Raw genomic sequence first — 14,851 nt, 5'->3', positions numbered from 1 at the left:
ACATGTGTATTTATAACCAATAATTATTTGAGATATGATATAGACTTGAAGATAAAATGGGGGTCCTATTTTGTGATAGTGTAGCATTACTCTTAAATCATTCTCTCTATCTGACTTCAAACTTCAAAGGGCTTTTTTTATGAAAAAAAAAATGGCACAGAAAAAAGGAGTTCTTATTGGGTCGTTTAGGCCCAGTTCGTGCGGTGACAGCCCATCTGATTTTTCATGAAATAGTAAGAAAAAGAGAACGTAAAATAAAAACGGAAATATAAATAAATAAAAACCCAAACGCGAGTACTTGATCCGTCCGTCAGAGCTCTGTGTGTGAGACAGAGAGAGAAAGGGAGGTAGAGAAGCTGAGACGATGATGTCCGGCACCGGCAAGTACACCAGCATCGACAACCAGAACGTCTCCGGACCGATACCTGTAAGTACTCGATCCATAGTTGTGCGTCTTATGTATCACATCTGTACACTGTACATATGTATATCATTCAGATCTAGTTGTGTAATTTTGTTCGATCTTTTAGGCTGTTCCGGATCCAGGGCATGTCACTGTCAAATTTACAGGTAAACAAATCTGTTTTTGCTTATGTGAATTTTGAATTTTCCGTTGCTTTAAGCTCCTAAGATTTTGTTGTTTGGATGCCTGTAAAATGTGAGAGAAAATGAGATTTTGAATCTTATGCATTCGTTATATAGGAAGATGAACTGAGCCTCTGTTGAAGGTTTGAGCTTGAGACTGAAGCTGTAGTGTTGTAGTACATATACTATGCGTCACTTAATTGAGCATAGAATTAAATCATTGATTTGAAGCTTGGTATTGACTGCTTAATTTGTTTTTGTAGACTCAAACCTTCAGACCTTTCCTCCATCTGGAGTGCAAGGAAAGATCTCTGGTGGTTCTATTCCTCCTCGTGATGCTGATGGTATTCCTTGCAATTTTCATTTTGATTTTTGGTTCAATTCTGCTTGAGGTTGAGTATGGGGTTATTAACTTATTACTTCGATACTTTCATTATGATATTGCGTTAGATGCTATCTTATTTCTTTAGTTTCTGTGTACATAAGGTGTTATGATTAAGATGGAGTGAATATGGAATAATCCATTCATTGGCCTGTTTTATGTGCTTACACTGTTTGTGGCAAAGATTAATTGAAAAGGTTGCCAATGAGCTGTTCCTGATTCAATCTTAATGTTTCAACTTTTACTGATGCAGATACTTTTTCAAAGACAACTTCTGGTTCCGATGAGCCTCAGTCAAGTGGTTGGTTCCGAGCATTCACAGTTGCTGCATACAAGCCATACTTTGACGTAGATACTTCTGATGTTTTAGAGAGGATTAAAGACTCACTATTTCCATTTAAGGGAAGCTTTACTGAAAAAATATCCGACAAGCCAGACTTGTAAGTCCTCTTCTCATGACTTTTTTTTCCCTGCGTAGTGTATTGGGAGATTACACTTGAAGTTGTTGAAGCTCTGTTAAGTTTTGGAAAGTATGCACTTTATTTTACACATTATTGGAAAGGTTTATCTTGTAATTGATGTAACAAAAATTTAGATTTGGGTTGAGTGTTTTTTATTTATTTATTTTTGGGTGGGGGGTATAGAACAGTGAGAAGCCATCTTATGTTAAAATGTTTTGCAGGTATGGACCATTCTGGATATGCACAACCCTAATATTTGTAGCAGCCTCAATCGGTACTTTTGTGACATACATAGCTCATAAACTGAAGAATAAAGAATGGGAGTATGACATAAATCTGGTGACTTGGTCTGCTGGTCTGTTCTACGGATATGTCGTTATTATTCCTCTTGCATTGTATGTGGTACTTAAGTACTTCTCAGCACCATCCGGTCTTGTGCAGCTTTTTTGTCTCTATGGCTATTCCCTATTCATATTCATTCCAGCACTGGTGAGTTCGTAGTTATCAAATATTCAACTGCTATGAATTATTTTCAGGGCATAAATGTGCAACAGAAAATGACTTCATTAATCTTAATGACTGTAGCAAATTGGTCTGACTAAATGCAACCTAGACAATGTGTATAGACACATCACTAAACAAAAATGACAAATTTCCCCCTTCTGTTGAAAGATTCCTAACACAGATTTATGTCAAATATGTAGTCTATTGGTACTCTACGTGAGATAAATACATGAAATGCACGATCTAGCCCATAACAACAAATGGGTTCTTACTCCAGATTTGAGCATTAAATCTGTAGGATGATTTGATGCAATTACGTGATTTACAATCCTATAGGAAGTTTTAATATCAACTACTCCTTAGCTGTAACTGTGATGTATAGTTTGGGCAGGTCCCAAAGTTGTTTAGTTTTCACAGAAGCGCAAAAGGAAATTTGAGAGGGAAAAAAGAGAGAAGAAAGTTCGTGTATCAAATTCGGTTTCCTCTTATTTGCTTGTAATTCGCTTTATAAATGTTACGTTGGCTTTGACTTCTCTTTAGTGGTCGACTTTTTGTTTGCAAATATGCCACTCATGCATTCCTGATCCGAGCAACTTATACATGAGATGGTTACTTCACATAAGTTGTTTTTATTACTTGCTTCCTTGATACATATTCCATAACTTGCACTGAATGACTGAAATGCTCTCTTTTGATGTGGCTGCAGTGTTTATCTGTTGTGCCTTACGATATTTTCAGATGGGTTATTGCTGGAGTTGCTGGGTTCATGTCAGCAACTTTTGTGGCACTTAACCTCCGAGCACATATCATGTCAGCAGGTGAAAGATGGTTCTTGATTGTAGCTAGTATCTTTCTATTGCAAGTGGCTTTGGCAATCGCATTGAAGCTGTATTTGTTCACTGTTTCAGTATAGATGAACTTTCCTTGTTTGAGGAGATGTGAACTAGGGTCTAGGAATAGATCATGAAGAGTTTTCCTTTTGTCCTTTGTCTTTGTAAAAATCCATAGAAGAAATACTCATCATATAAACGCTCTTGTATTCATTCATTTGTGTAGCAATACAAGTTCAAAGGACCATTCTCGTTTTGAGGATATCTTGTTGGGGCAGACCAGGATTGACGCTTGTATGCGTGACTGGCATGCTCGCTGCGCGGATGGCAAAGTCCATACAAAAGGTGAGGAATGTTAAAATTTTAACCCACATAGATGTTCATGTTCTCCGCGTTTTCTGACATAATCTAACTTGAGTGACATATAAGTAGATGTTCATGTTTTCTTACACAACCAACGCGTTAGAAGAGTAAAGTCATGCAGACCTTTGATCCAAAGTGGACAATATTAGTTTACAGTGTTTGGATTGGATTTTCTAACAAGTGACAACATAGATACTTGTGTAAACGCAAATGCGATGCCCTTCCCTTGTAATTAACTAATTATCAAGATATCAACAAAAACTTGATATGACACTGGTCTCAGATTTAGAAGACAACCCTTGTAAAATCTGACAGCCACTCTTGCAATATATAGACCAAAGATGCCCAAAAAAAGTTAAAAAAAGAAGATAATTTTAAATATAATACAGTTGCAGAACTGTCTTGTATGAGACACATCCTTCAGGCCATGCGATTGGTTTTGGTCTAGTTTACCCTTTTGCCAAGTGGAAAATTTTTATGCGCGTGGACCTGACGAATTGAGTTTAAGCTCATATAAAAAATTCAAATGACAAACTTATATGACGTCGTTCTCGATTACTAGAGAGGAGTTAAAATAGATAAAATACTCATATTAAGAATTTAACGACTATAGAATTAGAAATACAATATTACAAGAGTTCCCATAAGCAAGTCCAGAGGAAGAAACAAACTATGCTAACATACATTGCAATGACACCTAAACCCAACAAACCAAATGCGAAAGACGCCTTTTTGGCTCCCAAAATGTCATAATTAAATGATTTAGAGGTAGAACTAGACCCTACAAAACTGCAGTTTCATGGACATTAGCATTTAGATATATGCTTGAAGAAGAAACTGAAGAACATGAATATAGCCTGCGGAAGAAGAGTCAAAGCTGAGATCCTGAATTTCAGGTATCTTTTGTAGACAATATTTCACTTGTGTTAGCTTCAAGTACCTTTAATTTTTAATAATCTATCATTCTATTGGAAATTGAATCACCATTTCCTCACTGTATTAAGAAAATACCACTCACAGTCTCATGGCATGAAACTTAAATAATATTATTACTGTTTGAAATTGTCTGACTTTTGTTGATGAGAAATAAGGGTTCATCACATGGAGAGGTGTGGGACACAACAATGCCCTCATAACAGGACATTTATGAGACTTGCCTCCTACATTGTGATTTTGACCAGACCACATGACTACTATCACCTCCTCTGCCATTCCCTTTATATTCCACCAAACCCATCTCTCTTTCTCTATAGTTATGTTTTCAATCTCCTTCTGCACTCTAAGCTGTTAAGAAGAGATCACAATTGATGGCTGTGTCAAGAGGACAAGTTGGGTGTCTGTTGTTAGTACTTTTGAGCATTTCAGCTTTACAACATGGAGTATTGGGATCTAGATATCTAATAGAGAAGAAGGTTGAAGACATGAAGAAGCCTCAAAGTTGGAAGGAGAGTGATCCTAACAATGAAGGACATGATGGGTTTTTTGCTACAGTCAATAGACAAGTACCCTTTTCTCCTGATCCCTTACATAACAGGTAGGCCTTACAAGCAACATCAATCCTTGTATGGCAGGCCGAATTTAGAGCTGGCTCAGCTCTTCGATTGGCATGTTAAGTGGGAAATTTTTGGTTATCCAAAAAAAACATCGATCTTTGTAAGTCCCATAAAGAAAGGTTTTTGAAGGAGATCAAGAGATGTATAGAAATTTGTGAATCATACTGGTGATTCTACAAGATACAGGTTAGGTTTTTCAGTGTCAAAGAGAGATCTTATTTGTGTTTTTTTTTTCTTTCTCCTTATTTTATTCTGAAAGATATTTATATGTTATGTTCAAGATTCAACAAGTGGAATTTCTGTTGTATGGTGGAATTGTAATAGTGAAATACTACAAAATTCATTGTATGTACATATATATATATATATATATATATATATATTGATCAGCAAAGACTTATGGCCACTCACTTATTCCTCTCCTATTTCTTTGACTTTATATATCAAACTTTTTTTTTTCTTTAAAGAATTGATGTTCATAAGATATAACCATAACAAGTCTTCAATTTTTCTTAGGCTTCTTACCCAAAAACTTGTTCAGAAATACTGTAATGAAAGGAACATAGGAGTTTTCTGCTAGGTATTTAACCATATAAGATCGTTCACTTTATATAGAACCTATCACTAAAATAGCCCTAGGAAGATAGGGCAAAGCGGAATGAAAATATTTTTCATGAGATGACATATGAAAAATATTAGCTCCACACGAAATTTGTGATTATTTGATAATGAGAAAGGAATAGTCACACGAGATTTGTGGACAAGTGATTGTTTGATAATGAGGAAGGAATAGTCGTCTTTTTGTTAAACATGAGGTATAATTGAACTGATAATGAATTGTTCTTGGCAACAAACAGAAACAAGATACTGAAACAAAAACATATCAAAAATGTTGGCAATGGATGTGATTGTGGACCCTTAAAGCCTTCCCAATAAAACTGAGACCAGCAATGCATCAGTTGTCATCTTCTTTGACCTCAGTATATACAATACAATTATACAAAGATACTTAGATACAGCTAGCTCTAGCACTCTTAATAATTATAAATTTAAACCAGAGAGAAGGTGAAATTTCAACCTTTGTTTGACATTGCCTAGCTCCTAAAGGCTGCATTTGAATATTCAACTAGCCTAGGTAGTCTTCCGAGGTTGATTTTGATGCATTGTACAGTACTTTTAACTTTTTAGTCAAGTTTGATCGACGAAGTATGTTGAATAACAGTCATGCCGCTGTTCATCTTTGATTTGTCTGTTTTCAATTATGGCACACGTTCAGCTTTAATCTAATTTATCGTATTGGTTAGAAGGGAAACTTAGACAGTAACGAATGCAGGATTTTATATTATGGTGGACAAAGTTACTCCAAACAAAATTTTTGGGTTATTTATTATATATACTTTCGGAATGTACAAAAAAAATAATGCTAAAGCTCATATTAGGGTTAATGAAAAATTTGTAGGGTCACCGGGGCACAATGTGTCCGCCTCTGGCCTTCTAGTTGATATTGTTCGATATGTTGAGAAAAAAAAATAAAATGAACAAACAATGAGAGACAGAGTGAGGAGAGAGCATACCTTAATATGCGCATAGCAACTAGAAAGTCATTCATATGCTAAACTAGCAAGTAGTAAGCCCTATTTCACACCCCACATTTGATTTCTTGAGAGTCTGAGATTGGCTAGGACTAAGCGAAGAAAGACAAGAGACATAGTAGAACGATTGGGCAATCTGGGCTAAATGGTGAGCAAAAGCTGGGTCAAATGGCTTATCAGGGTGGGCAAGAATTAGACTACAAGGTGAGCAAAAGGATGAGCTAATTGGTTATTTTGTCTAAAAAAAATGTTTGGACAAAATAATTTTATGAGGATGGGCAAAGGTTCGCCCTTGCGCGCAAGTCTCGAGTTTAGACTTATATCGAATATTCAAAGGGTAAACTTATATGATGTCATAATCAATTACCCCAAAAAAATCCATTATTCGTAGTAAATCTTGGTATACTATCTCTTTTACCAAATATTGTGAAGATAAGGAGCCTACAAAGACCGTAAGCTGGTACTCATTACTCAAAAGAACCAAAACCAGTCACATCTCCGAATAATAGACTCGAGACAATACCTTTGAAGCAAAGGCCAAATTGAAACAACAGTTCCATGTGATCGGGATGTCTGCTTGGGTGACAACTACTCAGGCTGAAGAGTGCAGACCAATCCTTATTCCGCAAAATAGTCATTATCTTAATATAATTATTAGTTTGATTTGTCCTAATTTAACAAAAAGTTTTGGTTTGAATGGTGAAGTTGATTGCGAGCGGTCGCAACACCCAATAGTTTCGACCTTTTTTTTTTTTGGTAAAGGAGTGCAACCATTTCAGTTTCTCTTCAAGCTCCAGCAAGGAAAACCTTCGACTGATCCTCACTAGATTTGTGCAAACTAGCAACAATTAAACTACGACCACGAGCAACCAAAAGAGATGAGAGATGAAGGCTCCCATAAACCCTACTTGAATAGTGGACGTTATATATATACACTAGCAAGATTGACTGATTCTTGAATAATACAAACAAGAATGGAACTTAATAATTTTCCGTATAAACACAGCAATCAATTTCTGATCAAACCAAACACCAGTATATAGTCCTCCGCTTGTTGAACGTCGAACTGCTCCTCTTCCTTCTCCGAGCTGTTCTTCTGGCAGAGTGTAATTCTGGTTTGCACTTCGGCAGCAGCCTCGTTCATGATTCAACGTGAAAAATTATGGGTCAGGCTAAGCATTGTTAAAAGAACACTTTCTGAATCTTCAGGGTTGTCAGCCGACATGTATCCGCGGCAAATTTGGAGCATCACAACTTATTAGGTTACCCCACAAATTTGCCAGTGTGAGAAAGTAGTGTTCTCCATTCCACACCACCATTTTCATGCCTGCTCAAAGAAAATAAGAAAAACCTGTTAAGAACAAAATCACATTGTATCCCCATTTTTTGTTAAATGTCAAAGCAATCATCATATCCATGCAAGCATACCTGGCACGGCTGCTGCAGTCAAGATGGACAGCCGGCAGGTAGTTTGTTGTCCACTAAAAACATGGTTGTAAAGAGCATCAGCATTCAGATCATGAATGTCTTTGATGGACTGTAGTAATGCCTCGACAGTTCCATCGTATTCTAATCCTGTAGGGTCAGAAATGCTACGGAGAGCTTCCTCAAGTCCTGAGCTTGACCATATGGAAGCACACTCATTCAAAAGAGCAGACATTCTCGTATATTCCATAGAGTTTAATAACAGCCACGGCTTGAAAAGTTTGGCTGATGATCCCAGAGCTTCAACAACTTTATAAACTTCTCCAAGGGCAACGATATACTTCTTGCCTATAATTTCATCCACAACAGCAAAAAGTATGTGGTGGTCAATATAAAACATCTATAAACAACCTGAGCAGAGTACTTGCATATCATAGTAACTATTACCTTGAGGTTTACATAATATCTGACTGTGAAGATTCTTTTCTAATGATTGTTTCCAAACCAATGCACCATGTTTCAGCTCCCGAGAACAAACCGATAGAATGTCAGACCATATAGAAACATAGTTACGTTGCTCGTCCACTGATCTCAGTGTCAGAATCTTTAGTGTCGATGCTACATGCTTCAAGAGTTCAATTGCGGATCTCAAATCCTTCTCTGCCTATTGAAGTTAAAACATACACGAAGTGGTATAAGAAAGCTATCAACAAGCAGAAAGAAGTTTACTGACCAATAGAAAAGAAAAGAAGATAGAACAAGCACCACCCATCAATTTTTTTCTGCATAGAAATCTACTGCATTCGTGTCCTAATAAGTTCACCAAAAAATTTCAGAATTCCCTTGTTCAGTGAAGCATTGTCAGACCTTGTATTTTAAATCATAGGAAAATGGATAGCTCAAAATTCCAAGTCTCAGAGTACGTGTTTTTGTAATAAAACAAGGCAAGAGAATGTACCAATAACAATTTCTTTGACAAGTTATACTCTGACTCAAGTATTAGGAGCTTCGGTTGTCCCAAAGCTTTAACAAACTCGTTGAGGTGATTTCCTCCTGGTGAGCAATTCTCTATGTGGACTTCACTCGAGATTAAACCATCGTGCTGTAGCTTGTCATAAATATCCTACAACAGCAGGAAAAAGAAATCGTTTGCTGCCATAAGCGCACAAAGTTATGCTCATACAGTATCAGTAACGGTAATCTACATCACCAATTAAATGAACATACATGCAATGCAAACAAAGCAAAATTTCAACGGACGTAAATCAACATGCATAAGAAGACGAGGACAGTTACAGTGGTATTTAAAGAAAAATTCAAATTATACTTGATCCATCCTCCAAAAAAATACTAATTTTCCTGGATCCCATTTTGCAGGGTAAACACAAGCACATACGAAATAAACTTCTGCTAAGCAATCTGCCTGCTTCGGTGCTGGAAAGTATTATCCACCAAACAAATAAGCTTCTGCTAAGTTTTTCAAAACAAAGATACAGTGAAATGGAAATAACAAGTCCACTACGTTACAATTATAGAAGAGTACTAATTTTATACAGCGTTTATGGTAAACAAATGCTCTGACTTTTGGTGGTCACCATAATATTTTACAAACAGAATTAAGAAGGCAACAGTCACAAAACCAACAACCAGTTACAAACCTGGATTTCTGGATCAACTGCTGGTACTTCAGCCCCTTCACCAGAAATAGTAGAGGAACTTTGACTTTTCTAACAGATAGCAAAACTTTGCAAATTTAGTGCTGTGAACATGAGAAGAGAGAGAGAGAGAGAGAGAAGAGGTTTTGGATTGGGTGAGAACTACAAACCTTCATACTATCAAGATGGCACATTGCAACAAACTGTAATTTATCCTTCAATTCGGAGTAGAATTCCACATAAATATTTGACTCAATTTGGGTAGAGTTATTTTTATCTGCCCCTATAATACTGTCAACAAAGGTATCGTCTGTTCTGACGCCAGAAAAGGCACCTTCAAATTCCCAGGAATTATCGTCAAGGTTGTCATGACTACTAACTAAACCAGTATCTATGGGTGTTTCATTGGGCGGCAACCCACTTTCTTGTGGATTTTGTGTATTGTCATCAGCCCATTTTTCCTCAACTTGGCTGTATAAACTTGATATGACGTCACTAATAGGTACATTGGAAGCAGGCCTCTTAAAGTCATCTCTTGGATCAGAATTGGAGGAATAAGCAATAAAATCCTGATGATCCATAGAATCATCAGTTTCTTGTTCTTCCTCGCCAAAAAGAGAAAGGGGTAATGCTGCCTTTTGGTTCACCAGCATTCGAACATTATCCTGAGGAAAAGAAGGTAAAGGGGTAACTAGAAGAAAGGCATGTTCATCACAAACATGATGCAAGCAAACTTCAGTAGTTAGTGAGATACTAAATTGAAAAGGTCAAAAACTCAAAATACAAGGACCAACAAATGTGTGACTAAAACAAAACATTTAAATATGAACAAATCTCAATCAAAACACTAAATGTTTGCATGAAGAGTGAACAAGTCAAATAAAGATGTAATGAGCTGTCCATTTTGGCAGCAGGTCAAACCAGCTTGGTCCTTTTAATGCTACTTATTTTTACATTCCTAAACGAAAAGATGTAATGAGCTGACGTGAGAATACCATTGCAATGTTAATATACTATTGAGTTCATCGGGAAACGACAAACTTAACTCCCAACGATTGAGAGAACAAAGAAAATTCACTCCCAACAAGAGATAGGAAAGGAGGTGAAGCCTCCGGCATAAATTATTATTTCCAGGTGATATCTCCTTTGTACATGAATAAGTTACATATTGAATAAGACAAGATCAAGTATAAAATTTTGTAAATACAACATGCACCTCAAATGAACAACCACCTGACTTTTTCCAGTAAATGCCTGAGCATCAACTCCACTAGAAGTATTCTCAGCAACATCAGGCTCTTCCTAAAAAAAAAAAGAAGGGTTTTAATATGCAATTACAATTGATGGAATAAAGAAATACAATGAGATAGATACATCACCCTTTCCTTTGAGCCAGATTCAGAAAAGGCATCCTTGAAGCCCCAGGAATTTCGGTCAGAACCAACAGCCCCATCATCAGGAGAAGGTTTTGACCATATTTCAGTATCAATTTTCTTGTGATTAGGGTATGCATTAGATATGACACCATTTTGAGTTGCAGAACTTGGCTTGAAATTAAATCCAAAGTCCCATTCAATAGATTTATAGGAGGTCCCATCTGATGCGGCAAAGAGATCAGTATGTGCATGAGTGCTGGTGCCAAATGCTCCTGTCAATTGAGCTCCTTCTGATTTCTCTCCCACTTTCTTATCATCCTTTTAAGTTAAAAAAAGAAGGTCAGACTCTATAAACCAAGTGGAGTCCTAACTAAATATACACACACTGACACTCTTGACCAAACATACTCATCTGGACTTTAATATTTAATTTCTTCTTCCACTAGTTCCCAACATTAATTTTAATAAAATCTTCTACTCATTTCAAGAAAAAATGTAGAAAACAAACTGAAAATTTTCCAATTTTATTAATTATTAAATTAGGAATGAAAGAACCAAACTTTCCTGCATGATGGCTGCTTAAGCCATGATAGTCTTCTAGTCACAGCGTAGTATAATTATTTTTTTTTATTACTCTCCTTGATTTTTAGAATAACCAAACATCAGTATTTACCTGTGAGCTCCCATCATGGAGCTGGGTTTCTGATTCTGCATGCTTGAATTCCCATCCATCAGCATATAAATCTAGATTTGTCAGACTAGTATCCACATGCACTCCCTTAGCTTTCAAATTTAATCCATTTGAATAAGAACTCCACACATTCCTACTCGCATTGGATCCGTCAGTATTTGAGTTCGGTGCACTTTTATCCTTGATCTGCTCATTCCACGTCAAAAAAATTCACTAATACCATTAAACCATTGCTGGATTTACAAACTATAGCAGGTCTAGAGCTTCTCTCAATTGCATTAACGATAATGGAAAAGAAAGGTTTAAATCTTCAACCTGGAATATATCATCTTACTTCAGAGGGAAAGTAATTTATCAAAAAAATAGATGGAGGTACAATTTATAGACTCCTGCATTCCTTCAGTGGTCTCAGTAACAAAATAAGAAGTAAACAAGAAATAAAGTCCCAATCAAATCATTGCATTTACATGGGAATTGTAAACCAACCTCAGTTTTTGTTTCTGCAGCTGTGAATTTCAACTGGTCATCATCATTGGCACTTTTGTTTTCACCAAGGGTGCTCGTACTAAGCCAATCTGTACGAGGATTCACTGCATTAACATTAAAGTTCAACTGCTTCAAATCAGAACTAAACATATCCGGCGCTGAATAAGAACCACTGGAGCTTGATGTCAGCCCATTATCCACCTTGATCTGGTCATTCTGTTTAAAAGGTTCGAGGGAATCGTATCACTAAAACAACACCCAAATTTGAAATCCAACTCCGGTTCCAAGTGTTGCTGATAAACGAAATTTTAATTCAACTATCAAATCAAAAGGTCCAACCAAATATAATGAGCAGTAAGGAACAATTTTTCACAATAGGAGTGCTACAAAGTTCATCATACAAAAATCTGTTTGGTACAGCCACCAAATGACTAAGATTTACTAGCTCTTCAATTCTCGACCCAAACAACAATCAATATTGACCAACAATCTAAAATAACCAATAAGAAGCCCAACAACCAAAAGTTTTACCTTTGCTTTTTCGTGTTGAAATTCAAATTCCGCCTCGGCAGCCTTGAACTCCCACCCATCATTATCCTCTAAATCCCCATTTACATCATTTGCAGACGAACTTAACCCTTCAACGCCAGAAATCGTTCTGCTCCAAACAAAATTAAACCCTGGTGGATCAAGATTCGGCTTCCTAGCATCTGAATTTGTGGCACTTCTATTTGAATCCAATCCACTCAAATCCAAATTCGACACATATGGACTCGGAATTGGTTTGTTACTATCCAAACTCGAAACAGTTTTAGCTAAATCCAACCCGTTCAAGCCCGAATTGGAAATAAATATATTAGACAGCACTTCTGGGGCAATTGAATTCCATACATTTATGTTTGAATCCAAATTCGACCCGTGAGATTCTGGTTTCAACCCATTTACAACCCCAATATTATCATTGTGTTTATGCAAACTTGCAATCAAATCATTCATCCCAGCACTCGTTTTCAAGTTGGATAAAGTTTTCACGGAATCAATATCTCTGTTTGACAAAATCTCAGAGGATGTACCTACCGCACCAGATCCCTCCTCCTCTTCCTCTTCCCCGAAAATAGACAACGGCAAAGCTCCCTTCGGTTTCATCCACTGAGCCCCGCTAGCACGGGCGGGGGCCGAATTGCGCTGATCCGGCACCGATTCATTTCGATCTGCCAAAATTTTAATATTTTCCACTATTTTGGCGGGATCGGACTGGGGTGGCAATGAGTGGGTGCGAGAAAGTGAAGCGGAATTCATGAATTCGCCCCCGTCTGGTCCGTTAATAGGATAAGGATTGACAGCGAATCCTGGAGATAGTGTCGCGAACTTGAAGTCACCGAAGCCCTCCTCGTCGTCGGCTTCGGCTGGCATATTGTCTACCATTGTCGAGTTGCTTCCAAGCTCCCTTGCTCGCTGGCGCCCTCCTTTTTTCCGTTGTTCAAAGCTGGGTGCGCAGTGTAAGATCATGCGCACATGACGTTTATTTTAGAATGCACCAGGCACTCGTCTTCCAAATTTCCAATCAGGGCCTGGCATGGGTTATGGGTAAATTTATAACCAATTCATTTTTCCCTAATTGATAATCAAGTATCAACCGACTCACGAATTCGAGCAGATAATTTCACTCAACCAATATAAAGATGGGTAGGTTGGTGACCAAAATACTCAAAAATCACTTTGTCGATAATTACCCAACCAACCAACTATTAAAAGTTTGGGTCAAAAATCTAAAAAAATTACAAATCATGAAAAAAGTAGGGATAGGGAGAGAGTTGTGTTGGCAGGATCCGAGCACCAGAACTCCACGTGGTGGAACCTTTTCATCTTGAATCGGTCTGATCGAGGATTCGTCCACACGAAGTTGGAGAATCTTACCAGCTTGAACCCCGATATCGACGACATGGTATTCGCTACTACGCCCTTTGTTATTCGCTACTCATGCGTCCTTTAGTCTGATCGGGAGCTTTCGCAGTGAATAAGGAGGGCGAAGACCCACCTGTGTCTGTTTTGGATATATGTACCTTTTTGCTTTATGTCGTTCGAACTTTTCCTAAGAGTATGTAATAGGGTTACTTCAACATTATAACGCTTGATACTCAAACATTTAACTCGAGACATTTTCTCTACCCTTCCTATCCCGAACAAACAGGGACACCCAAAATAAAATTGGATTGATCCAAATCTTCTCACCTCCTCCTCCACCTTCCCATATGTATATTTGGTGCTTCTAAAGCATTCTCCACTCTATCCACACCTCCATATTTGGCTTTGGTGGTTGTGATTAATTATATCTTCGGTGATAAAACCAATGCAATTCTCGCGAGCAACATAGAAAAAGTATAGTCCACTTTCAACACCAAATAATGTCTGCTGCTGCTGATGTTATGGTGGATACTTTAGGGTGCGAAGCTCTTCCATTAGATGTTTCCCCTGACAAATTCGTGGTCGATAACTGCAAGAACATGTACTTTGCTTGCCATAAGACTACTGCCATCACTGCAACATGAAGCCTAATTTTGTTAGCTGCACAACCAGAATGCTAAGCTCGAGTCCATGCTGAGGTGCTTGAAAATTTGTAACAAACGTAGCCTTAATGGTTAAGGGTAAGGGTTCGAGGGGGAGGCACAGGATTAATCCTGACAAAATCCTATAGGCCCACGGCCTACAAGAACCCGCCACAATCCGGCGACCCAATTGGGTCTAGGCCCAACGAGACTCCGGCATGAACCCACGGCCCACAGAGAACAATTCCTTCGATGTTTGAGGGTTCCACGCTCCCAAGTTCCCACAACGAACGCACGGATTTCCCTCAACAGCATGATAAATTTCTACACTGAATTTTAACCCAACTTACCCAATTCATATCGACGAACTTCTATGCGCGTAGGTCTAACAACCCAAATTTA

The 14,851-nt window shown here is 37.7% G+C and overlaps 2 protein-coding genes across 3 annotated transcripts; one reads left to right on the top strand and one right to left on the bottom strand.

Moving 5' to 3' along the window:
- The first annotated feature begins 267 nt into the window (after nucleotides 1-267).
- LOC120010097 (protein YIPF1 homolog) lies at nucleotides 268-3,179 on the top strand. 2 transcript variants are annotated; one of them, XM_038860795.1, is made up of 7 exons: nucleotides 268-427; nucleotides 531-570; nucleotides 849-929; nucleotides 1,221-1,407; nucleotides 1,650-1,917; nucleotides 2,639-2,750; nucleotides 2,989-3,179. In XM_038860795.1, exons 1-7 carry the CDS (start codon nucleotides 365-367, stop codon nucleotides 3,162-3,164), a joined length of 927 nt encoding a protein of 308 aa, XP_038716723.1. In that variant the 5' UTR covers nucleotides 268-364; the 3' UTR covers nucleotides 3,165-3,179. The 2 variants fall into 2 exon arrangements, with proteins under 2 accessions (XP_038716723.1, XP_038716725.1); XM_038860797.1 differs by having other exon boundaries at nucleotides 269-427; nucleotides 2,639-3,024.
- Nucleotides 3,180-7,145: 3,966 nt separating this feature from the next.
- Nucleotides 7,146-13,427, bottom strand: LOC120010997. The gene is made up of 11 exons (XM_038861991.1): nucleotides 12,435-13,427; nucleotides 11,904-12,119; nucleotides 11,400-11,603; nucleotides 10,730-11,044; nucleotides 10,584-10,652; nucleotides 9,521-10,015; nucleotides 9,354-9,422; nucleotides 8,654-8,818; nucleotides 8,143-8,359; nucleotides 7,699-8,043; nucleotides 7,146-7,597 (listed from the first exon to the last, which is right to left on the bottom strand). The coding sequence occupies exons 1-11, from the start codon at nucleotides 13,410-13,412 to the stop codon at nucleotides 7,485-7,487; spliced, it is 3,186 nt and encodes a 1,061-aa protein (XP_038717919.1). The 5' UTR covers nucleotides 13,413-13,427; the 3' UTR covers nucleotides 7,146-7,484.
- Nucleotides 13,428-14,851: the final 1,424 nt, after the last annotated feature.

The sequence above is a fragment of the Tripterygium wilfordii genome, chromosome 12, assembly GCF_013401445.1.
Source record: "Tripterygium wilfordii isolate XIE 37 chromosome 12, ASM1340144v1, whole genome shotgun sequence".
Classification (NCBI taxonomy): Eukaryota; Viridiplantae; Streptophyta; class Magnoliopsida; order Celastrales; family Celastraceae; genus Tripterygium; species Tripterygium wilfordii.
The sequence above is the reverse complement of the archived record's forward strand: the minus strand, read 5'-3'. Positions and strand labels throughout refer to the sequence as shown.

What these genes read in the sequence shown, in the direction of transcription:
- LOC120010997 (XM_038861991.1), bottom strand. Translation starts at nt 13,412, where the DNA reads ATGATCTTACACTGCGCACCCAGCTTTGAACAACGGAAAAAAGGAGGG. An exon ending in CTGCAGAAACAAAAACTGAG is followed by an intron (nt 11,604 to 11,903) that starts GTTGGTTTACAA and finishes TGGAATGAGCAG; the next exon opens with ATCAAGGATAAAAGTGCACC. An exon ending in CAGTTGATCCAGAAATCCAG is followed by an intron (nt 8,819 to 9,353) that starts GTTTGTAACTGG and finishes CTGCTGTTGTAG; the next exon opens with GATATTTATGACAAGCTACA.
- LOC120010097 (XM_038860795.1), top strand. Translation starts at nt 365, where the DNA reads ATGATGTCCGGCACCGGCAAGTACACCAGCATCGACAACCAGAACGTC. An exon ending in ACGTCTCCGGACCGATACCT is followed by an intron (nt 428 to 530) that starts GTAAGTACTCGA and finishes TCGATCTTTTAG; the next exon opens with GCTGTTCCGGATCCAGGGCA. An exon ending in TGTCACTGTCAAATTTACAG is followed by an intron (nt 571 to 848) that starts GTAAACAAATCT and finishes TTGTTTTTGTAG; the next exon opens with ACTCAAACCTTCAGACCTTT.